At 40.3% G+C, this 23,426-nt stretch overlaps 2 protein-coding genes and 1 long non-coding RNA gene across 5 annotated transcripts; 2 read left to right on the top strand and 1 right to left on the bottom strand.

Moving 5' to 3' along the window:
• Positions 1-1,434: 1,434 nt before the first annotated feature.
• LOC125891884 (P2Y purinoceptor 1-like) lies at positions 1,435-17,115 on the top strand. The gene is made up of 2 exons (XM_049581453.1): positions 1,435-2,085; positions 16,372-17,115. Exons 1-2 carry the CDS (start codon positions 1,444-1,446, stop codon positions 16,714-16,716), a joined length of 987 nt encoding a protein of 328 aa, XP_049437410.1. The 5' UTR covers positions 1,435-1,443; the 3' UTR covers positions 16,717-17,115.
• On the top strand, positions 11,248-23,425 carry LOC125891866 (P2Y purinoceptor 1-like). Of its 3 annotated transcripts, none has more exons than XM_049581433.1 (2): positions 11,248-11,889; positions 22,460-23,425. In XM_049581433.1, exons 1-2 carry the CDS (start codon positions 11,248-11,250, stop codon positions 22,802-22,804), a joined length of 987 nt encoding a protein of 328 aa, XP_049437390.1. In that variant the 3' UTR covers positions 22,805-23,425. The 3 variants fall into 3 exon arrangements, with proteins under 3 accessions (XP_049437390.1, XP_049437392.1, XP_049437391.1); XM_049581435.1 differs by lacking the exon at positions 11,248-11,889 and adding an exon at positions 20,852-22,231 and having other exon boundaries at positions 22,544-23,425; XM_049581434.1 differs by lacking the exon at positions 11,248-11,889 and having other exon boundaries at positions 20,852-22,610; positions 22,648-22,768.
• On the bottom strand, positions 18,417-22,482 carry LOC125891892 (uncharacterized). The gene is made up of 3 exons (XR_007449667.1): positions 22,346-22,482; positions 22,148-22,260; positions 18,417-19,231 (listed from the first exon to the last, which is right to left on the bottom strand). It is a non-coding gene; the product is annotated as an uncharacterized LOC125891892 (long non-coding RNA).
• Position 23,426: the final 1 nt, after the last annotated feature.

The raw sequence follows: 23,426 nt of genomic DNA, 5'->3' as shown, positions 1-23,426 counted from the left end.
GTATGAACCACAAGTGACATGTGAACGTGTCAAGTTTGAAGTACAGTGTATTTTCAGCATAGAGCTTTTATTTTTAAGTGCTGTTTCCTGTTGTAGAGTGAGTGTAGATGAGTAACAGACAGCTAGTTGTAAGAGACAGGCAAGTAGCTTGACAACATGGCTAAACTCAAGTGTGGAGCTGAATATTTTAAACTGTGTGAACCTTGAACTAATGACTAAGGACAAATCTGGACCAGTTGGGAACCAGTGCTGTGGAATATTCCTCTGGGTGCTCTCAGTGACATCTGTAACATACTTCCCAATTCATTATCTATGGAGCAGCTTCAGTTCTTATACCCTATGGCATCACAAATTTGAGTTATAGCAGTCTAGTTTTTGGATTGGTTGGTTGTTTATGTTTACTAATATTTTTGGATTGTCTAAGACCATTAGCCTCAAAATCCAGACTCAAATCTAGAAAGATTTTGAGTCTGGCCCTCACTGATACACCCTTCCTACGCAAGGGGCGGCACTAACTGAGGCATATTAAATGCCGCCGCATGCAATTGGATAGCACGATAGCCAATCAGAGCAAAAAACAAGGTGATGTATTCATTGCACTAAGCCCCATTTGTTTGCTGAACAGTGGGGCTAACTGATATATATGCTTTTGCCGTGTCCCGTCAGCAAAATGGCAAAAACTTCCTTCCTGGAAGCGAAGGCTTCTAAGGCAGTCCTCTGTTCCTCTTTCAAGAAAAAAGATAAGTGTAGTTGGCTTAGCGTTTCTTCCAAACCTCCGACTCCTACGGCGCAGCGCTGTCTTCATCATGTTACGCCTGCCCAGAACCCGCCTCTGTTAGACAGACTGATCTGATTGGTCCGATTGGCGATTCAGCGGGCTCTGCTCATCGGGGCCAGATCTCCATGCAGTGCAAATTCGAATTTGCTGGGGGCGGGGCATCTGGATGTCCAGGTTATTACTGTAGATCAAAGGAATTCTGAAAATGGGCCAAGTGCCCCTTTATCCTGTGAGCAGAACTTTACTGTTGCAGCTGTCAAAGAGGAGCTGATTTGAGCATAACAAATCATATTTAATTATTAGATACAACAATAATAGCATTCATTTGGAGTCGTGTCTCCGGGTGAATGTCCTGTAATTTCTTTCCCACTTTGTTTTGGTCTACCTCTGAGGAAAATGTTGGGCTCTTCAGCTGCTAAATGCTCATCTATGTTCTAAGTTAATGAAGGTGCATTTTATACTAAAAGAAAAATATGATAACATGCAGCCTGTGTGTCATCTTGTCATATGATCACATTCCTGTCTGAGATCACATTTCAATATTCTGATAAATCGTGATAAGACTTTAAGAATGACGTAAGTTTTACAGGAACTGTTCTGAGTTACCTCAGCTATTTTAGACACCACACTTGCTTTAGAGTATTTGCTGCTTCTCAGGCGACAGAATGAAGAATACAACTGGTTCTTGTGTCAGCTTTGACTTTACAGGCAGATTTCTGCCTCCTGTTTACATCATAGTCTTCATCGTTGGTCTGGTAGCTAACGGATGGGGACTGAAGTCTTTGCTGCACAACTGGAAGAAGCTAAAAATCATCAATGTTTTCATTCTCAACCTTGGACTTGCTGATATTTTGTACCTGCTCACTCTCCCGTTCTTGATGGTGTACTACTTTATGGGGGGTAAATGGATCTTTGGAGACGCATTCTGCAAGGTAACAAGATTCTGCTTCTACCTGAATCTCTATGGCAGCATCGGGTTCCTCACTTGTATAAGTGTGTACAGGTACCTGGCTGTTGTCCATCCAGTTCAAGTGATGGGAAGATTAACTCTGACTCGTTCTGTGGGGATCTCAGCGATGGTTTGGGTCTTGGTGAGCGCTCAAAGCCTCCCAGACGTGTTCTACACCAAAACGTATGGAAACAGCACTGAGAAATGTGTTGATACCACCACCAACACCTACGTTGAGAGTTACCTGAACTACACCCTTGGACGGACACTCACTGGTTTTTGTATCCCATTCCTCATCACCCTGGGCTGCTATGGACATGTGATTGTTGTTCTCTGCCGCACAAATACCACTGACATGGTACTGAAACAGAGAAGTCTGAAGTTGTTGTTCATCTTGATTCTTCTCTTCTCTGTTTGTTACATCCCCTATCATGTTTTAAAGAACTTCAACCTCTGGTTAAGAGTTCTGTGTAAACAGAAAATATTTGTCAAATGGTTAAAAGGGGCAGACATTGCTTATCAGATAAGTCGAGGCCTTGTGTGTCTGAACAGTGCTCTCAACCCTCTGGTTTACCTCCTTGGAAATGAAGATATTCCTGCTCAGTTCAGACAGCTGCTCCAACAAGCTCGTCAGAGATTCAGCCGTCCGCCTCCAACAAACTCTGGCTGTGTGCCCATGGCACAACTCACAGGAGGTTAACACAAGACAAACATGTTTAACAGTAACATAAATTTATATTTATTCTATGCAGTTAGAAAGAAGAATTATGCATTGTTTCTGCATTATCACTTTATTATGATATGGATTTATTTGAATGTGTTCCATTTCTTTCATGCTCTGATGAGTAAACGAAATTTTATATTATCTGACTTCCAGTTAGTCTTAATTCACATGTCAATCCTAGGATCAATTTTATTTTTGTTTCAAAAAGGGTTTTCAGATTGAGTATTTATTCACATTCTTAATAATTACAAAACTATTACTGTGTTGTTGAGGAAAGGGATTTAATTGTATTTGTTACATTTAAACGCTGTGTCTTAATTCAGGGGCTGCAGCCTCCACGGTCAACGTCAGCCACGTCCTTTGAAGACCGCATCAGTCAGACAGAACGGTCTCTAAAAAAGGGATGGTCTGGTCTCTGTTCTCACCCTGACCTAATGATGTTCCTGTTACCTAGTGACCAGCTGTTCTTGACAGCTGTTCTTTTGGTGCTCGTGCTTTTAGCTGCTCAGCTCCCAGACTTTGGAACACTCTCCCACTACATATCCGTAATCTGGACTCAGTTGATACCTTCAAGACACACCTCTTCAAAACTGCCTACTCCCTTTAATCCAAATAGTTTATCCATCCGTTTAGCCATCTCTATTTGTATGTTCTCTATATTTATTACTTGTACATTTATTTTGCTGTTTCTATGTTCTGCATGTTTGTTATTTGTATATTTATTATTTGCTACTGTACTGTTCTTATGTTTCCTGTTATTCACTTGTAAGGCGACCTTGAGCGCCTTGAAAGGCACCAAACAAATAAAATGTATTATTATTATTATTATTAAAAGAAGGAGTAAGTTAGTAAGTTAGTTAGCCCTAAATCATGGACCCAGAGATTGTTATTTTATACATTTTCTTTACTTAATACTTGAGGAGATGATTCACTGCCAGAGACACTGCCGTTTGATATATTTCAGGCTGATGGACCGTTTTAGGTAAACTAGCTAATAGTAATGTAAACAACAGTTAAATGCTAGCTAGTTAACAATTGTTAGTTGACTTAATATATAATCATTAGTGGTGCCCAATGCATCTTGGGATAGGCCAGGCCACAAAGGATTCATCCGTTGCATCCTTCAAATTCTAGGAAAGAAGGCTGCATTTCTCAGCTGTATTTGAAGGAGCCTTTGAAATGGGACAGCCTTGGTCGCGTCGATGTGACACAACCGGGGTTCAAATACAGCCTTTGAAGGCTGCAACCCCTGAATTGAGACACAGCTATAGACAAGTCTGGACGATTCGAAGGACCTGTGAGTGATGGGGGCCATTAAAAAAACTGGAACATTACAGTTTTTTAACAGAAAATTACTAACCTGGCATCGTTATCAGATGATGATTGATGATTATGTTAAATGTGCTACCTAAACAGTTTCTCTTTTCAATTCTTTTTTTTCCTTCTTTTTTTTTGCAATAAAGTAAACATCCAGAGAGTACTTTTAATGTACCTTTATTTATTGGCGATGTAGCGCAAGTTGTTTGTGATGTTCATTTGGAGCAGATGTCTTAATTTTTGCTATTTTCCTATGTATTTTAAGATTTTTTGAATATGGTGAACTAAAAAATGTGTGTTAAACTGAAGTGTGGTGGAATATGTAGTGTCTGTTGTCTGATGTGATTGGCTGTAGCTCCTGACACTTTTTGGTTTAAAGGTCTTGATTTGCTGAGGGCCCCAAAATTGTTTTATGCACAATGCAATGATGTCATGATTATCTCACCACTGTCAGCCGTGTGACTTGCTCAACCTAATGGTGTAGCATGATGATCTAATAATCAGCTGTTTGACAAAAGTGTGGCCTGTGTAACAGATGAGTGTACCTGTGTCTCAGTATAAAATTGCTTTTATGTGACACGGCTGATATGCGGCCATCTTGACTCCCTGAAAGGAGTTCTGAGATCTCAGTGGGACCTCCCTGGCCAAATAAAGGATAATTAAAACAAGTAAATGCTGCAGCTGAGGTGGAGGTAATTGTATTGATTTTCATACATACATGCATGTTTATTTATATAAATGTATATATTTCTATTCTTACCAACACAACACCACTAAGAGCCTCTAAAGTTACGAGAAGGGCAACACAGTCTCAACAAAAACTGAATGTAGGCCTCACAAACGTAGGAAATATTGCACAGCATTTGTACTGGATTGCATTACATTGTGGGGATATAATATTAAAGTGAGCTAACTCTGTTTATATTAACTCCCGAAGTAAAAAAAAAAAATCGGTTGCTACTTTTAGCAATCGACTAATGAAATGTAGCACTGTGCCCAAGACAAATTTCCCTTGGGGGACAATAAAGTTTACTTTAATTACTTTAGCAATGGTCTTTTATTGTCGTAAATTTTCAAATTTAAATGGTAAAATGTAATGATGCTCTCATACACAATGCTGGTAGGCCTTCTCATCTGTTGTCAAAGCCTTGACTGCATGCTGTACAAGTGGAAACTAATGCTGTGTCTCAGATCGTGTACTTCTGTACTTACACTTAATATTTTGAGTGCATAAGTATGGAAAAATGCAGTGCACTATGAGTACCTGCATGGTGCACCTTAAAACGGTCAAGAAGTTGAGTGTGGAACTATGGACGCTTCCCGGCCTCAATGGTCGCCATCTTGGCTACGTGGCAGAAGAGGAGGGACCACTTTTCAAACCGGAAATGGCGGCTGAGGACTGTGCGAACGTGAACGCTGCATTGTACAAATACATGTGTTTTTTGCAGTAAGCATCACTATAAGTATACTTCTACGGTGTAAGCCAGCAGTATGTTCACTGGGTTAGTTTAGCAGTCTATAATGATTTGGTACCGCGAACGATAACGCAGATGCTAATGCTAGTTTGCTAACAGGCTAATTTGCAGTCGTCATTTCTGGTAAGTGCACAACGGCTGTGTTTGGTTTTAGACAACACTACCCTGTCGAAATTTGCACACTACGCCAATAATTACATGGTGCATATAGTGTACTACATACAAGTGTACTAACAGAAGTATGTGATTTGAGACACAGTGTAATTCCTAATGCATAATTTACAATGTTTTTACAAATAAAATGGCCGCCCACAGCACTAATCTCAAACTTTCTAAATATGCTTAGCATCTCATTCCGTACCCTGCATATTAAGAGAAGTCAGTTTCACAAAACTCTGAGCAGATCCTGGGGACAACATGATGTACATGTTAATACATCAATAATTATAATCCAATCATATCATACATACTGAACATTCTGCGTTAACTAGTACTGTTTTACGTTTTTACTTTAGATTAAATTTGTTGTGTTTCTAAGATGTGGTATTAGTAGTGTTACTTAATTAAAGCTTCTGAATAATTTTAAACTTAAAACCGAATCACCTGTGACCTGTCTGTGTAAGAGAGAGGGCGGGTTTTAGAGGTCAGAGGGTCAAACCGCCAGTGTTCTGATTTGTGGTAACTATGGAAATCGGCTAATCATAATGCTAGCAATGTTAACATGGTTGCTGTCGGTAAACTCGGCAAATTCTCAATATACCAAGAAGTGACTGATGACTTATTTCAATTCACAGAAGGTAAAATAAATTTTAATACCGTAACGTTACCAATTCCATTTGGTTTGTAAAACTGATGCTAATCGCGATTAGCGCGTTAGCATGCTAGCGACATTAGCTTAGCTCTCAGTGTGGTAACGTTAGCAACCTATGCTACTGGGTGTTAGGCAGTATTTCAGTAAAAATAGTAGTACTAGAATGTTAAATACTCAGCTATGAGTACAAATGTATTAGTATCATAAAGATAAACCTAGTTTTAAGGTACCAAATGTAAATGTACTCATTATGCAGAATAGCCCATTTCACACTCGCACTGTATTTTAACTATTGATGCCTGTGCACATCACTGTGATGTTGGCGATATTAATTATATATATCTACACTCACCACTTTATTAGGTACACCTTGTTAGTACCTGGTTGGACCCCTTTTGCCTTCAGACCTGCCTTAATTCTTGGTGTCATAGATTCTACAAGGTGCTGGAAACATTCCTCAGAGATGTTGGTCCATATTGACATGATGACATCATACAGTTGCTGCAGATTTGTCGGCTGCACATCCATGATGAGAATCTCCCGTTCCACCACATCCCAAAGTTGCTCTATTGGACTGAGATCTGGTGACTGTGGAGGCCATTGGAGTACAGTGAACTCATTATCATGTTCAAGAAACCAGTTTGAGATGATGTGAGCTTTGTGACATGGTGCGTTATCCTGCTGGAAGTAGCCATCAGAAGATGGGTACACTGTGGTCATAAAGGGATGGACACGGTCAGCAACAATACTCAGGTAGGCTGTGGTGTTTAAACCATGCTCAGTTGGTACTAAGAAAATCTCCCCCACACCATTACACCACCAGCAGCAGCCTGAAGCGTTGATACATGATACATACATCCATGCTTTCATGTTGTTTACACCAAATTCTGACCCTACCATCTGAATGTGGCAGCAGAAATCCAGACTCATCAGACCAGGCAACGTTTTTCCAATCTTCTATTGTCCAGTTTTGGTGAGCCTGTGTGAACTGTAGCCTCAGTTTCCTGTTGTTAGCTGACAGGAGTGGCACCTGGTGTGGTCTTCTGCTGCTGTAGCCCATCTGCTTCAAGGTTGGACAAGGTGTTGTTGCTTCAGAGATGGTCTTCTGCAGACCTTGGTTGTAACCAGTGCTTATTTGAGTTCCTGTTGCCTTTCTATCATTTTGTACTAGTCTGGCCATTCTCCTCTGACCTCTGGCATCAACAAGGCATTTTGGTTCACTGGATATTTTCTCTTTTTGGGACCCTCTTCTGTAAACCCTAGAGATGGTTGTATGTGAAAATCCCAGTAGATGAGCAGTTTCTGAAATACTCAGACCAGCCCGTCTGGTACCAACAACCATGCCACGTTCAAAGTCACTTCAGTCGCCTTTTTTCTCCATTCTGATGCTCAGTTTGAACTTCAGCACGTCGTCTTGACCATGTCTTTATGCCTAAATGCATTGAGTTGCTGCCATGTGATTGGCTGATTAGCTATTTGCGTAAACAAGCAGTTGAACAAGTGTACCTAATAAAGTGGCCAATGAGTGTATATAGTTTATTCGTCAGTATTTATCCTATTTATTGTATTAAAAATCCAAACCTGCAAAGTAACTAAAGCTTTGAGATAAATGTAGAGGTTAAAGGTTCCATAGTTGCATCCAAATTTAAGTGTATAGAAGTATAAAGTAGCATAAAATGGAAATACTCAAGTGAAGCACAAGTACCTCAATATGTTACTTCATCACAGTTCTTGAGTAAATGTACTTACATTCCACCACTGGTGTTTTAAGATGAGACAAGATAGTATTTTATTCGTCCCACAGTGGGGAAATTAATTTCATGCTATTGACTGATGGAAGTATATTTATTGCACAGTTTAGCATATACAACTGTTAGCTAAGATCAAAATATAACTAACTTGGTGTGAGGTAGCACACTAGGTTTTGGCTGATTTAAGTAACTGAGAAGACATCTGTGCACAGGGAAGACCATGAAACTCAGTGGACCCTGTGAGGAGTTGATGTCTCCCACCTGCTGCAGCTTCAGTCTGAACTTTCACCATCCTCTCCCATTCTGCATCCTTCCTCTGTGCCTGTGCTCCAGGTGACATGCCATGGATTTGTGAGTACCAAACAATATTGAACATGTGTTTATTTTAGTAGCTCACACCAGCAGGTGACGCAGCCTCTTAAAGCCACGACTCAGGCCTGCATTGTGTTATTTTATTTCGAAAGACATTGTTTTGTAAGTTGCAGAGTGAGTTTCACAGTGTGGGCTCTTTAGTTCAGAATTGACATTTGGTAAATTAGGTATTTACAATTTGTGTAAGTTACTGTTTCAGAAGAGGAATTTATAGGGCTGGCATTCAGTCAGGATTTTTGCTTCCATTTAAAAGGTGCATTTACAAGAAATTCAAATACAGTCATTTCTCTGTTACACAGAAAATGATGATGAAAATGACACCGAAAGTGGTATGAGTAGCTTTGTGAGTCACTGTATCACACAGGATTATTATTAGTTCCTTCTTTCTCTTAATGATGATGTTACAGTTGTTTTCCATTGCTGCAAAATCCCGACGACTGTTCACAATGCCTGTCGGTCTGTATTGCACCAAGAATTATAGTGAACAGTTACAGTGCACAATCTAGACCAAGCTGGACTAGGGATTTCGCCTGCTTACATCAGAATGTGAATTGTCAATTTGGGAATATTAGCTTACTAAAGATTGGGGTGTCACGATCGATTTTGGTATCGGGGCCGATCAAGGCATTTTTTAATCTATCAGGATCGGATAATTGAGCTTATAGAGCCCGATCTGATCCTTTATTATACATCAGTTGGTGTTATTTTTACTTGCGAAACTTTTATGCACAGCAACACAATGAGTGCAGCCGTCATCAACTCCCCAACTTCCCGCTACCTGTCTCACCTCCACTCTGCTGAGCTGTGCCCGTCCACAGCGAACCACGCCATAAACAATAGCAAAATGCGAACGAGACTGTTTATTTTTGTTATTAGCAAAAATGAGGACTCATTTTATTTCAGCCTTGTGTGAGAAACAGCTTGTTTGTCATGTGTGACGCTGCTCGGGGAAGAGACGAGAGGGACAGACAGTGACAACAATCACACTCACCATGCCACTGCAAGCTCAACATAAGCCCCGCACGTAAAAAGCCAGAGTAATTTATAAATTATGATCGGGGGCAAAAAAACTTGATTGGGACATCCTTTCTATAGATATAGCATTTAAGTCAAATTACTGCTCGAAATAAGTATAGTCAGGGGTAGGTGTGTGTTTAATCTGTCCACTGGTTCACCTGGGTTACCTTTTTTCAGATTCTTCTAATTAACTGCTGCTTTCATCACCCCTGCATCAGGTCATTTTTCACATTTTTGCACATCCAAAACTACAAATGATGACTTTTCTGCTTGCACAACCCTCACAAATTAAATTTAGAAAAATCCACAGACACACACAAAGAAAAACTATGTTGCACTGCCACACACAAACACTTGACTTTTGTGCTCAGAATGTGGCAAACCCTTTGATATAGATCAGCTAAAACCTTGACTTTGACTCCACCTTCTGGACAATTTTTAAATTAACTTCTTCACAACTCTTACACCTTAAAAACAAAGTTGGAACCTTGATTTTTATCCATCTAACAATACTCAGTGCCTCTGCAAAATTACACTTCAGAGTGCAAATCATTGACCAGACTGGACTAGTGGTGCAGCTATCAGTCCAGCAAAACTATTTTTTAATTTGTATATATATATATTATTTTTTTAAATAAAATGTAGGATATAAAGCACAGAAGGGTTGTGGTCTCAGTGACGTAAAAGCACTAATATAACAGCTTGATCATTCTGTGTCCCCTCTCTCACTTCTGTGGTTTTTGTGGATCTATGAACGCAGCAAACTCTTCATGAGTTTGAGTCAAAGAGTGGAGAATTGATTGGTCAGTCAGTTTGTTGTCAGATCAGACCAGATCAATGGAGTGGTTTGGAATGGTTTTCATGGGAGTGCAGCCAGTTTCATCTAAAGTAGTAGTAGTAGTAGTAGTAGTAAATGATGGACAGAACTGAAATAAGACACGTGTTAAGGTTCACTTTCACTGTGTGTGGCATTCGTGCTCTGTCTGTGCCCGGAGTACGCTCTGCATTCCTAGAGTGTGGAGCTCTGAATAACTGAACAGTGTGCATTTCGAATTAATGGTCCAGTTCCAAAAGTAGAAAGTTAATATGGAGCAACAAATGCCGATATCATGGCATGACCATTCCCATGCTCAGTTATCACTCCTAAGTTGTTGCAAGAGTTGCTGTCATTTGTTACACAGATTTGGTGCTAAATTGAAGCATTCTACTTCTGCCCCCCCCCCCCAAAAAAAAGTCAACATACCTATGACAGCCATACATCCTGTTAATGCCCACCCGATGTCTCTAGTTTATGATCCCAGAGGTCACTGGGGGGCATTTTATAGTAATGTCAAGTTCATTGGGGACGAACATCATCACACATGAATGAAATTGGGCTTATTGAATCCACAAGAGTCTTAGCTTTCCAGTCATACCCAATTTATGTAATTCAAAGAATGTTTAGGGAACCCCGTTTGCAGGAGTATTCAAATACAATAAATGAAAATAACATCTGTAATGTGTGCAAAAAGCTGCATGGTTTTTGCCCATATCTGCATGGGACTACTAAAGAGTGGGTATGTCTGTTCATGGGTACACATAGAACCTATTTTCACTCACATATCTTAAGGTGAGTGGTTAAAGGACCGCTGTAAAAATTGCCATGCCAGTTTTTCCCCTAAAACAATTTAATGTCTCTGACGAGACATCTGTGGCTGTTGAACATACACAACCAGAAAATTTAAATGTTATAAAGAGTCGGTTCCTGAGACGTTATTTCAAATATGAATAAATGCATCCGGTGATATCAGCTATAGATACTTTGCATGGTTGCGCTTTATTTGAGCCTTTTATGGTTCTACAACCTCATTTAACTTTAAGATACCATTTTATCATTGCATCTACTCGCCTCAGAGATCACGTACATTTTCAGTTTAATACCACAATGATACGATTCTAAGAATAATGTTCAACAGGAAGCAATCTTTAAAGGTACACTGTCTCATTTACTTCAACCATTCTACGCACTGTAGCATACTTGTTTTACAGTATTTGCTGCTTTTTTGGCGACAGAATGAAGAACACCTCTTGTCCTCGTGTCAACTTTGACTTTACAGGCAGATTTCTGCCTCCTGTTTACATCTTAGTCTTCATTGTTGGTCTGGTAGCTAACGGATGGGGACTGAAGTCTTTGCTGCACAACTGGAAGAAGCTAAAAATCATCAATGTTTTTGTTCTCAACCTTGGACTTGCTGATATTTTGTACCTGCTCACTCTCCCGTTTTTGATGGTGTACTACTTTATGGGAAGGCAATGGATCTTTGGAGATGCATTTTGCAAGATAACAAGATTCTGCTTCAACCTGAATCTCTATGGCAGCATCGGGTTCCTTACTTGTATAAGTGTGTACAGGTACCTGGCTGTTGTCCATCCAATAAGAGTGATGGGAAGATTAACTCTGACTCATTCTGTGGGGATCTCAGTCATGGTTTGGCTTTTCGTGAGCATTCAAAGTCTCCCGGACATGCTCTACAGCAAAACATTTGGAAACAACACTGGCAAATGTTACGATACCACCAATAACTTCTATGTTGAGAGTTACCTGAAATACAGCCTTGGATGGATGCTCACTGGCTTTTGTATCCCATTCCTCATCACCCTGGGCTGCTATGGACATGTGATTGTTGTTCTCTGCCGCACAAATACCACTGACAAGGTACTGAAACAGAGAAGTTACAAGTTATTGCTCATCTTGATTCTTCTCTTCTCTGTTTGTTACATCCCCTATCATGCATTCAAGAATTTCAACCTTATGGCAAGAGTTTTGACAAGTCAAGGTCTTTGCCCTGAATGGTCCAGTGGAGTCTACATTGCTCATCAGATAAGCCGAGGTCTTGTGTGTCTGAACAGTGCTCTCAACCCTCTGGTTTACCTCCATGGAAATGATGATATTCCCGCTCAGTTCAGACAGCTGCTCCAACAAGCTCGTCAGATGTTCAGCCAGCCACCTCCAACAAACTCCAGCAGTGTGCCCATGGCACAAATCACAGAGGAAGTTTAACAGAAGAATAATAGTATCATGGTTCACGTAAGACTGAATATATTAATTTCCACATCTGTATTAAGTTTATATTTGTGCTGTGCAGTACAGAAGGAATGAAAAATGTTATAACTAGTAATGATAAAAATTATAAATGTAATTGTATTATTATTCTTTCATTTTATTAACATTAATGTGTTTAATAATTTCTTTTATGCTCTGATAAGTAAATACTGTACAGTTTGAATTATCGGACTTTCATTTAATTACTGGGGGGCATTTAAATGCTGTGTGGTGTCCTGAGTTAGAAAGCACTGAACTCAATCAAAAGAAGAAATTGGAGGTTTGTAACTGTTGTGATTAGGAGGGAGTGCACAAGTTATTGTTGTGATATGTTGATGTTGGTGTGTGATGAGTTCAAATATTGTCCTCAGTGTATATATATTTCATGTGCTTATGGCCCTATCTAGAGTCAGTGTTTGGTTTTTCCGTTCTGGGCTACTGCAGAAAAATGGTGGTGCAACATGGTGATCAGACAAGGACCTGATGTAAACGTAGATGTAAACAGCTCATTCTAAGGTAATGTAAACACAAGTATTGTTATTTTCAGGCGATTATACACTAAATTATAATTATATTATATTATATAATTATACACTATTATATTACATGCCATTTCTGTCAATATATCCCTCTAAATCCTACACACTGGACCTTTAATACAGAACACAAGAAAAAGAACACAAGCATACTATATGCATAGATCTATGTCTAAATGTCTTGTGCAGCATTACAGCCAGTTGAATAATATTTTGGTCCAAAATTTATTCAGTGTACCAGCCACAGGCAGAAAGACCACAAAGGTATTTTTTTAATTTTTCCCACATGGAAATTCCAATCAAGAGCAGCTTTCTCACACAAGGCATTTGATCTGGTCCGCTTGTAAATGCTGCCGTGAGAACACAAACCAACTCTAGGCAATTATACAACTTTGTAACAACATTAGTCCCTGATTCACACCAAAGGAGACGACTCTAGGTCTGAAAGCAGCCTGACACTCAACAGTATTACTAGCTTATTTTTCCAATACAACTGATCTTAAAACTTGAGGAATATATTCACTCTCCTGTCTGGTTAGTGTCAGTTCAGCTCACCTGCAGAGCAGCCACCTCACACTAAACTCCAGTATCAGCCATCATTATTTAACTTCAGTTTTTTACACTTTCACTCACCTAAAACTATGTGATGACCTTTCTGCTTGCACCACCCCCACCAACAAAACACACACACACAAAGAAAACTATGTTGCACTGCCACACACCTCTTTCACTTCTGTGCTCATATTATGATAAACCTTTAATACAGATAAGCTAAAACTTTGACTTTGACACCACCCCCTGGGGAGTTTTTACATTAACCTGACCACAACTGCTAAGCATCAAAAACCAACTTGGGGCCTTGACTCTTATCGGTCTAACAATGTGGTTTTGCTTTATAATGAGCACTGCAGCCTCACAGAGCAGTGACTCTGACTGTTGTCTTTGCGGTTGGCTTATATAGATCTGAGACTTAGTTTGACGTCCCCAAACAGCTTAAAAACAGCTCTGCACAATATGTTTTACAAAGTCTGCACAAGTCTTCAGCCTTTTAACTCTCCTGCACATTTTTAAAACATGTATGTATTGAAGCGTTTAAGGTTTAAGCCAGCTCTATCACTGTTCTGTAACCCCTTTTCTACAGTCATGGGTTGGCTGGCTTGGTTTGGTTTGGGCCATTAGCTCAGCACAGCAATGCATTTCCATTACATAGGGCTTCCTTTTTTAAGATGTGTCTTGAACTGATGATGGCTTGTCTTGAGTGATAATGTTTGAAAGCAGACTGCTAATCCATGGCAAAAGTCCCCTGTTATTTTTGCTTAGGAGAGGGATGTCATGCTGTGAAGCCCCTCTGAGGCAAATTATGATTGGTGATTTTTTGCTTTAAATTGAAAATTGAAATTAAATTCTGAACAATGCTGTAGCAGAATGTTAATTTATATAGTGTACAGAAAGCAATGTTAATTATGTTCTTGTTTAGTTTCGTTTCTTTGTCTAAAGTAAATCCCCAAAAGAACCAATAAGAGTAATGCTAAAGTACCAGATCAATAAACAGCATTGGTAAGAGTAGAAGTATTGTTAAAATCTAAACAACACCCATCCCTAAATGTGAGCCAGTGACTCAAACTCAAACTTTGTTTTGTTTTGGTTTTGTGTTCCTCAAAAGCAGTACTAGATAGTACTGCACTGGACACATGTCCTCATATCAGATTTTAGTGCTTTTTCAATTAAATGTAAATATTATTAAGGAAAATGTTTTTTTTCTTAATTAGCTACCACGTAGCCTGACCAAGTGACTCGAACTCAGTCCTAAATATTATCACTGCACTGCACACACAAGACACAATCCTCATATTAGAATTTAGTGCTCCTATTTTACATAGCCCATGTCGAGACTTGTTTTCACATGTTTAAAAAAAAATGTTTCGATGAGTTTTCAGTTTAATTTCACTAGAATGTGGAGGCTCATGCAGGTGTGACAGGTGCGTAGGAGGAAAACGTCCAAAGGCAAAAGAAGAGAGTTCCTAAAATTTCACAGATTCTATAATTGGCTGCACAGTGGTTAAGTGGTTAGCACTGTTGCGTCACAGCAAGAGGGTTTAGTGTTTGAATCCACTGGCTGTTCTCTTTGTGTGTGTGGGTTTCTCTGAGGTCTCCGGCTGCCTCCCACAGGTTAATTGGTGATTCTAATTCCCTGTAGGTGTGAATGTGAGTGTGAATGGTTGTGTCAGCCCTGTGATAGTCTGGTGACCTGTCCAGGGTTTACCTCGCCTGCCTCTCACCCAATGTCAGCTGGGATAGGCTCCAGCCCCCCTGCAACCCGGTGCCAAGGTACAGGTTTGCAGGGTGTAGTTGAATTAATGAATTTGTAAGTCCTGATGTTATAATGATATGTTATGATGGTTGTTCAGAAAGGCTTGGTGAGTGTTTTCTCTTTGTAGAAGGAACTCGATCATCAGAGGGAGACTCTTGCCTTCCCGTTTGTGTGAATGATGAAGCACTCCTGCAGCACCCAAACACCTACATGTCACGAATAATTATATGCACCTGTACTTTGTGTGCTAAAACTATTTCTGTCACACAAGGAGCCTATTGTGGGGTGTTGTTTTACACCTTAGTAGATCATGGGGACATTGACTGTTCACCCATGACATGTTAGAACTTATATATAGTGCTTCTCAACTGATAGAATAATGAGCAGTGGGTGTACACAAGCAAACAAATGGTCAAGGCACATACGCAGAGATGATGCACAAGGATTTTATTGTGATCTCATATCTACATATGAGATAGGGTGGTGTCACACAGGAAATCCTGTTTGAACACATAACACATAGTAGGTTGTGTTTTCTTTCACTTCTCATAAAACAGGTCAGCGACAGAGGAGAGGATCTATACTAGCCTATTTACAGAAGACAGAATGAACAAATCCTCTTGTCCTCGTATCAGCTTTGACTTTGTAGGCAGATTTCTGCCTCCTGTTTACATCATAGTCTTCATCGTTGGTCTGGTAGCTAACGGATGGGGACTGAAGTCTTTGCTACAGAAATGGAAGAAACTGGGTAACGTCAATGTTTTTGTTCTCAACCTTGGACTTGCTGATATTTTGTACCTGCTCACTCTCCCATTTTTGGTGGTGTACTACTTTATGAAGAGTAAATGGATCTTTGGAGACGCATTCTGCAAGATAACAAGATTCTGCTTCAACCTGAATCTCTATGGCAGCATCGGGTTCCTCACTTGTATAAGTGTGTACAGGTACCTGGCCATTGTCCATCCAATGAGAGTGATGGGAAGAATAACTGTCACCCACTCTGTGATCATCTCAGTCATGGTTTGGGTCTTGGTGAGCATTCAGAGTCTCCCGGACGTGTTCTACACCAAAACATATGGAAACAAGCTTGGGAAATGTTTTGAAACCACCAGTAACATCTATGTTGAGAGTTACCTGAAATACAGCCTTGGATGGACATTCACTGGGTTTTGTATCCCATTCCTCATCACACTGGGCTGCTATGGACATGTGATTGTTGTTCTCTGCCGCACAAATACCACTGACAAGGTACTGAAACAGAGATGCTTGAAGTTGTTGTTCATCTTGATTCTTCTCTTCTCTGTTTGTTACATCCCCTATCATGTTTTAAAGAACCTCAACCTCTGGTCAAGAATACTGTCCAAACAGAAAATATGTCATGAATGGTCCAATGGAGTCTACATCGCTCATCAGATAAGCCGTGGCCTTGTGTGTCTGAACAGTGCTCTCAACCCTCTGGTTTACCTCCATGGAAATGAGAATTTTCTTGCTAGTACTAGACAGCTGCTCCAGCAAGCTCATCAGACGTTCAGTCGTGTGTTTTTTTCAAACTCCGGCAGTGTGCCTGTGGCACAAACTGCAGATGAAGCTTAACACGAATTGTGATTTCAACCTAAACTGTCAAATGACAAGTAGCTCAAACAGCATGCAGCTGTCCATCACAGCTGGTGGAGTGAATTAACTGCAGTGTGATTGAAACTGTCAGTCATTCTGTCACACATTGCTTTCTTTGCCTGAAGAACAAGTTTCCTGTACAGTTACTTTTTATCTTTTTGTAAGTCATAATGTGGTTAACACATGCTGACAGATGTTGCAAATAAAGGGGAAATTCAGATAAACTCTTGATGTGTCATTGTTTTCTTTCAGAACAGGTTTGTGTTGTGATGAGGATCAGATCATGTGTTAGGGGGTGGGCCCAGTTGCTTGTATGGTTTCTATTCATTAAATCAGGAACTTGTTAGAGAAATATAAGTGTCTTCTTCATACACTGTATACAGGATTGAAATTGTTATTTCTTAATTGACTTGACAAGTATGCATCAACTGTATACTTGCTAAGAAAATTCCATCTCTGAAACAGTTCTGCAGATATCCTTGAAAATGACAGGATAAAAGTAAATAACAGACTTAATGAGGCATAGTGTCAGTTCAGGCAGAGCACAAGCGTATGTTTGTATTGGCTGATTGGCATCAGTTGTTTCATATGTCGTATGTTTCACAACCACTGGCTCATGCCCACGTGTGTGGCTGGAAACTTTCAGTCACATCATGCAGATGAACAGTGGAACCATTAAATTCTAACACTTATCACTATGATTCTGCGGTTGTTCCCCTCATGCCACTGCTGTGTGTTGTTTCAGTTCCTGTAAATAGCTGTACACTTTAAGAAACAGTTCACAAATATATACAGTAGTTTGAAAAGATATTCTTGATAACAGTAGCCACTAGATGTTACACTCCCCCTCCCCCCCTTTAGTTGCATTCATGTCACCACACTGCTGTTGTTCAAAGCATCCTGAGAGCAGGGGTGATCTTCAGGAGCTGTTTATCAGTGTGTAGGCCTATCGTCTGTGGGACAGACGTAAAGCTCTGGGTAGCCCTGCACTAACCTGATCAACTTTTCCGTGTTTATCAGACTGAATATTTACAGAAGAAGGGAAAGATATCTGTCAGCTGTGATTGGTTTGTAACCTGATTCTGTCTGACTGCTGAGCGTGGACGCTTCCTGTGTCTGTCCTTAATTAAATTCCCACACAGTCCAGTCATAAAAGTTGTAATTTATGTTGACAAGGCGCAGCTCCTGATAGAGTTTCACGTTTTGTTTTTTGTTTGTTTGTTTGTTTGTTTTTTCTTCTGTGAACAAGTGACCAATGAAATCTTGCCGACTAATGACCGTTCTGGGCGACTAACGTCTGGTCCACTATTGGGGGACAGCCCTATACTAAACAAACATTTTCACCTTCTATCCCAGGCTGTTGGTTTTATGTCTCATCATATTTTGGGGAGAAGAAAGACCACTGATTTAAATTACCCACAAATAAAGACAATGCTATTTTCTATCAAGACACTTCAATCCTTTTTTCATACTGATACACTAAATATTGCAGTTAAACACTCACTCCACCAGTCGTCGCAAACCAAATTCCATTCTCCAAGTTAACAATTGAAAGTTTCTTTAAATATTTAGTTCAATCCAATTCCTTTTATTGTCATTGTAAATGAATACAATGAAATTCAATGCACAGAATAAAACAGGACTCATTTTAAAAGTAGTACATAAATAATAAAGGAGGGGATAAAATATAATTCATTTGTACTTTAAACACACGCACACTGCACATACATGCATGCACACACGCATATGCACGCACCAGCAGTGCCAACATATGCCGTGAACATAAAATAAGTTACAATTTTATTTATACATAAAATAAATAAGTGAATAAAGTTATTGCACATGATGCAAGTGTGAATATTAAAGATTACTGGCTGTGTGATTTCAGTGCAGCATTCAGTGTTTTTGGGGTAAAAACTGTTCAACAGTCTGCTGGTGTGTGTTTTATGGTGGGCAGGGTGAGATGAGTCCGCTCAGGATATTTGTTGTTTTCTGGAGGCAGCGGGAGGTAAAAAATGTCCTCCAGGGCAGGTAGGTGTGTGTTCATTATTTTCTGTGCAGTTTTTATCACTCACTGCACTCTCTGACCCTCTTGTCAGTTGCAGAGCTGCTGCTGTAGTCAGGACACTTTCTACAGAGCAATGATAGAGGGACAGCAGCAGCGGTTGTGACAGGTTGATCTTCCTGAGTGCTCTCAGGAAGTGTAACCACTGCTGTGCCTTCCTGAGCAGACAGTTCATGTTGTGTGCCCATGTGACGTCCTCTGAGATATGTGTACCCAGGAAATCGAAGATTTACACCCTCTTCACATCTTTTCCATTTATCTCCAGAGGCTGGTGATCATCCTTTTTCCTCCTGAAGTCGATGATCATCTCCTGTGTTTTCCTGGTGTTCAAGGTCAGGTTAACTGCGCACCATCCTGTCAGCCTCTACACCTCCTCCCTGTGAGCTGTCTCGTCTCCTCTGCTGATCAGGCCCACCACTGTTGTGTCATCTGTAAATTTAGTAATGACATTGGGGTTGTGGGTAGGCATGCAGTCGTGTGTAGAGAGAGTACAGGAAAGGGCTCAGGATACAGCCTTGTGCTGCACCTGACTTTGAGGAGGAGTGGTGGGGGCACATCCTAACTCACTGTGGCCGGTTGGTTAAGAAGTCCCTTATCCATAGACAGATATTGTAATGGAGGCGTAGGTTGGACATCTTGTGAAACAGTGCTTGGAAGGATCGTATTAAAGGCGGAACTGTCGTCACAAATAATACCCTTGCATATGTTCCTGGCTTTTCCATTTATAAGTTACTTCTACAAATATTTCTCAGTTACTTTTTGAAATCTAAGTGAACCACTGTTCACACATGGCCATATTGCCTCCTAAGTTACCATGTGACCAGTTGCTGACAAGCAACGTATCATTGAAGTCTATTTTTGTAAACAGAGTCAGATGCAGCGCTCACACCAAATAAAACACAGCAGGGCCAACACACATCTGGTAAACTTCAATGAGCGCAAAGCAGCAACACTGATCTGTTTTAACCATATAGTCTCTGGTCTTGATTGGCTGAAAACACAAAAACACTAAATCCGTTAATATGTCAGCATGTTGTTAACTCTCCAGCCTGTTTGTAACCACAAGCCTGCTGCCAATGTTGTCTTCACTTTATCTGTTCAGCTGACTTCAGTAGTTTAGATAACAGACACCTGACTATATTGCTGTTATCACAGACGTGAACAAACCACAGACACGCCTCGTTCTTTTACTTACAGCTGTGAGCTGCTGCAGGATTAATATAGGGGAAACACTGGAATGGATATTTGGCATTATTTTTGGCATTAAAACAATAATATTATTTTGGCATGGCGGGGGATCCTGTTGTACAATTAAAGGGGAAACGGTGACATTTTCATCTCTTTCATTAATCAAGAAAATCTGAACAGCTGATTGTCTTCTATGAGCAACTGTCCTTTTATATAGTAAAGATTGAGGGTGAGAAACACATATTGTTTGAGTTAGCTGTGGTTTGCACTCACATTTCTGTGACCAAACATTAAAAAGAGGTGTCAACAGAAAGCCCTGTTAGGTCATGTCTTTGTCTCACCTCTCATCAGTCAGCTTGCATTTGCAGAAAACAACAACTGCCTCTGCTGGTGAAGTTAAATTCGATATACACAAGTGAAGTGTCAGCTGGTGTCGGCCTAAGTTTCCAGTTGAAGGGGCTGAGATGATCCTGGGAAATGAAGTTGATGACCATGTGGGTAACATGGCTAAACATTTTCCAGCTAGTGCAGTTATTAGTGCCATGCCCGGTGCCAACTCTGACATCACTCAGGGAAAAGAGGCAAAAAAAATAAGTCACCCGTAATGTATACCTGTACCACCGCAATCCATTTCTCACAGTGAGTTGCCAGAGGACGTTACTGGAGTTGCTAGGGAAGAAGTACAATAGGCCCAGAGCAGGAAAGCATCAGTTGGCCGTTGTGCTGAGCAGCACCAGTTTTGCTTGTGCAATCAGGTTCTGTTTTTTTTTGTTTTTTTTGCTACAGGCGGATTTGCTGTTTCAGGCTTGGTTTTTGTGGTCCATCTGCGGTTTCATGTCAGGTTTCTGAGAGAATTTATGAATCTCAGCTAGCAATCACTGATGAAAGTTTAATGCATTAAACATGACGTTAACGTGCCTTGTTGTGTCAGATCCGCTTGGCGAACTTGATCCATACACTGGTTGTTTTCTACTGAGATGTTTAAGCATTGAGGACGTGCTACTGTGGTATGCTAACTTTGTTTTGCAATACACACTGAACTGTTTTCTTTTCGTTTTGACTTGTGATGATCCCACACTCTACACTTCTGTTGTTTTCTTTGAGGTGTCAATCGCTCTTTTCTTGTCCCTCTTCCTGCATAGTTGCAGGAAGTGCATCATTGACTAATTATACCGTGTGTGCTGCTGCTCCTCGGCTATATAGGCTGCTGGAGTCAGTCAATCTGTCTCAGTCATCCTGGACATATGGTTTGTTGTCTCCTTTTGGTTGTTTCCTTTTGTATTTATTTTATTTTTTCCTTACACTTCACCATACACTTTGAATGTGAGTGTAAATGTTTGTCTGTCTCTATGTGTCAGCCTTGGGATAGTCTGGTGATCTGTCCACAGTGCACTCCACCCACCTCCTGTCGAGTAACAGTTGGGATAGGCTTGAGCCCCCTTGCCTCTGTACCAGGTTACCAGGAGAAGCAGTTACAGAAAATGAATGAATGAATGAATTTGTAAGTCCTGATAAGTTCTAATGATTATTCAGAAAGCCTTTGCAAGTGTTTTCTCTCTGAAAAAGGAACTCGACCATCAGAGGGAGACCCTTACCTTCCCATTTGTGTGAATGACAAAGTATTCCTGCAGTCCCCAAACACCTACATGTCAAATATGATAATCTACATTTAGGAAAGCATGGCGTCACACAGTCTTCAGTCAACAGGAAGTCCTGTTCTTTGACCACATAGTAGGTTGTGTTTTTTTTCCACTTCTCATAAAACACGTCAGCGACAGAGGAGAGCATCTGTACTAACCTATTTACAGACACAAAATGAACAAATCCTTTTGTCCTCATGTCAGCTTCGACTTTACAGGCAGATTTCTGCCTCCTGTTTACATCGTAGTCTTCATCGTTGGTCTGGTAGCTAACGGATGGGGACTGAAGTCTTTGCTGCACAACTGGAAGAAGCTAAAAATCATCAATGTTTTTGTTCTCAACCTTGGACTTGCTGATATTTTGTACCTGCTCACTCTCCCATTTTTGGTGGTGTACTACTTTATGAAGAGTAAATGGATCTTTGGAGACGCATTCTGCAAGATCACAAGATTCTGCTTCAACCTGAATCTCTATGGCAGCATCGGGTTCCTCACTTGTATAAGTGTGTACAGGTACCTGGCCATTGTCCATCCAGTGAGAGTGATGGGAAGAATAACTGTCACCCACTCTGTGATCATCTCAGTCATGGTTTGGCTGTTGGTGAGTGTTCAAAGCCTTCCAGACATGTTCTACATTAAAAGATACAGCAAGTCACATGGAAACAACACTGAGAAATGTTTCGATACAACAGATAACATCTATGTTGAGAGTTACCTGAACTACACCCTTGGATGGACATTCACTGGGTTTTGCATCCCATTCCTCATCACACTGGGCTGCTATGGACATGTGATTGTTGTTCTCTGCGGCACAAATACCACTGACAAGGTACTGAAACAGAGAAGTCTGAAGTTGTTGTTCATCTTGATTCTTCTCTTCTCTGTTTGTTACATCCCTTATCATGTTTTCAAGAACCTCAACCTCTGGTCAAGAGTTCTGTCCAACCAGAAGATATGTGCTGAATGGTCCAATGGAGTCTACATTACTCATCAGATAAGCCGTGGCCTTGTGTGTCTGAACAGTGCTCTCAACCCTCTGGTTTACCTCCATGGTAATGAAGATATTCCTGCTCAGCTCAGACAGCTGCTCCAGCAAGCTTGTCAGATGTTCAGCCGTTCACCTCCAACAAACTCTGGCGGTGTGTCCATGGCACAAATTGCAGATGGAGATTAACACAAGATGAACATGTTTAACAGTAACATGATAAACATTATACTGTGTATGTCATAACTGAAAAGGAATAGTGATTTAAAAACAATAATGCTAAGAATTCTAAATAAAATCAAGAACTCTGTCAAAAAAGAAGATATGCCAAAAATGGTTTCATGAAGCCCTCATTGCTCACCAGATAAGTTGTGACCTTGTGTGTCTGAACAGTGCTGTCAACCCTCTAGTTTGCCTTCATGACAATGAAGATAGTCCTGCTCAGCTCAGATAACAACTCCAGCAATCTGGCTGTGTGCCTGTGGCACAAACTGCAGATGAAGTTTAACACAAGTAAATATGTTTCATAGTAATTCCGTGAAAAGCGTTCAGTTAATGGCACCCATGGTAATTGCAAGTGTACTTCTTGTAAAAATTATGAAACAGTCTCATCATTACATTGTCTTTATTGCAAAGGTCTGTAATTCTTCCTTGTGTCATTGTGTCCATGTTCATTTGTAATCATGTATGTAGATAAATCTTTGTTTTCAAAAACAATAAACTCACCGTCTCATATTTTATATTTGTATTTTTTTTAGTTGTGAATGAATGATAATGATAATTAAATACCATAAAGGGAAAGCATAACAAC

The sequence above is a fragment of the Epinephelus fuscoguttatus genome, linkage group LG7, assembly GCF_011397635.1.
Source record: "Epinephelus fuscoguttatus linkage group LG7, E.fuscoguttatus.final_Chr_v1".
In the NCBI taxonomy this organism is placed as follows: Eukaryota; Metazoa; Chordata; class Actinopteri; order Perciformes; family Serranidae; genus Epinephelus; species Epinephelus fuscoguttatus.
This window is presented reverse-complemented; position numbering and strand designations above follow the sequence as displayed.

Excerpts from the sequence above, each read along its gene's own strand:
- LOC125891866 (XM_049581433.1), top strand. The coding sequence starts at position 11,248 with ATGAAGAACACCTCTTGTCCTCGTGTCAACTTTGACTTTACAGGCAGA. Across the intron at positions 11,890-22,459 it reads GCACAAATACCACTGACAAG|GTACTGAAACAGAGAAGTCT; the intron begins GTACTGAAACAG and ends ACCACTGACAAG.
- LOC125891884 (XM_049581453.1), top strand. The coding sequence starts at position 1,444 with ATGAAGAATACAACTGGTTCTTGTGTCAGCTTTGACTTTACAGGCAGA. Across the intron at positions 2,086-16,371 it reads GCACAAATACCACTGACATG|GTACTGAAACAGAGATGCTT; the intron begins GTACTGAAACAG and ends ACCACTGACAAG.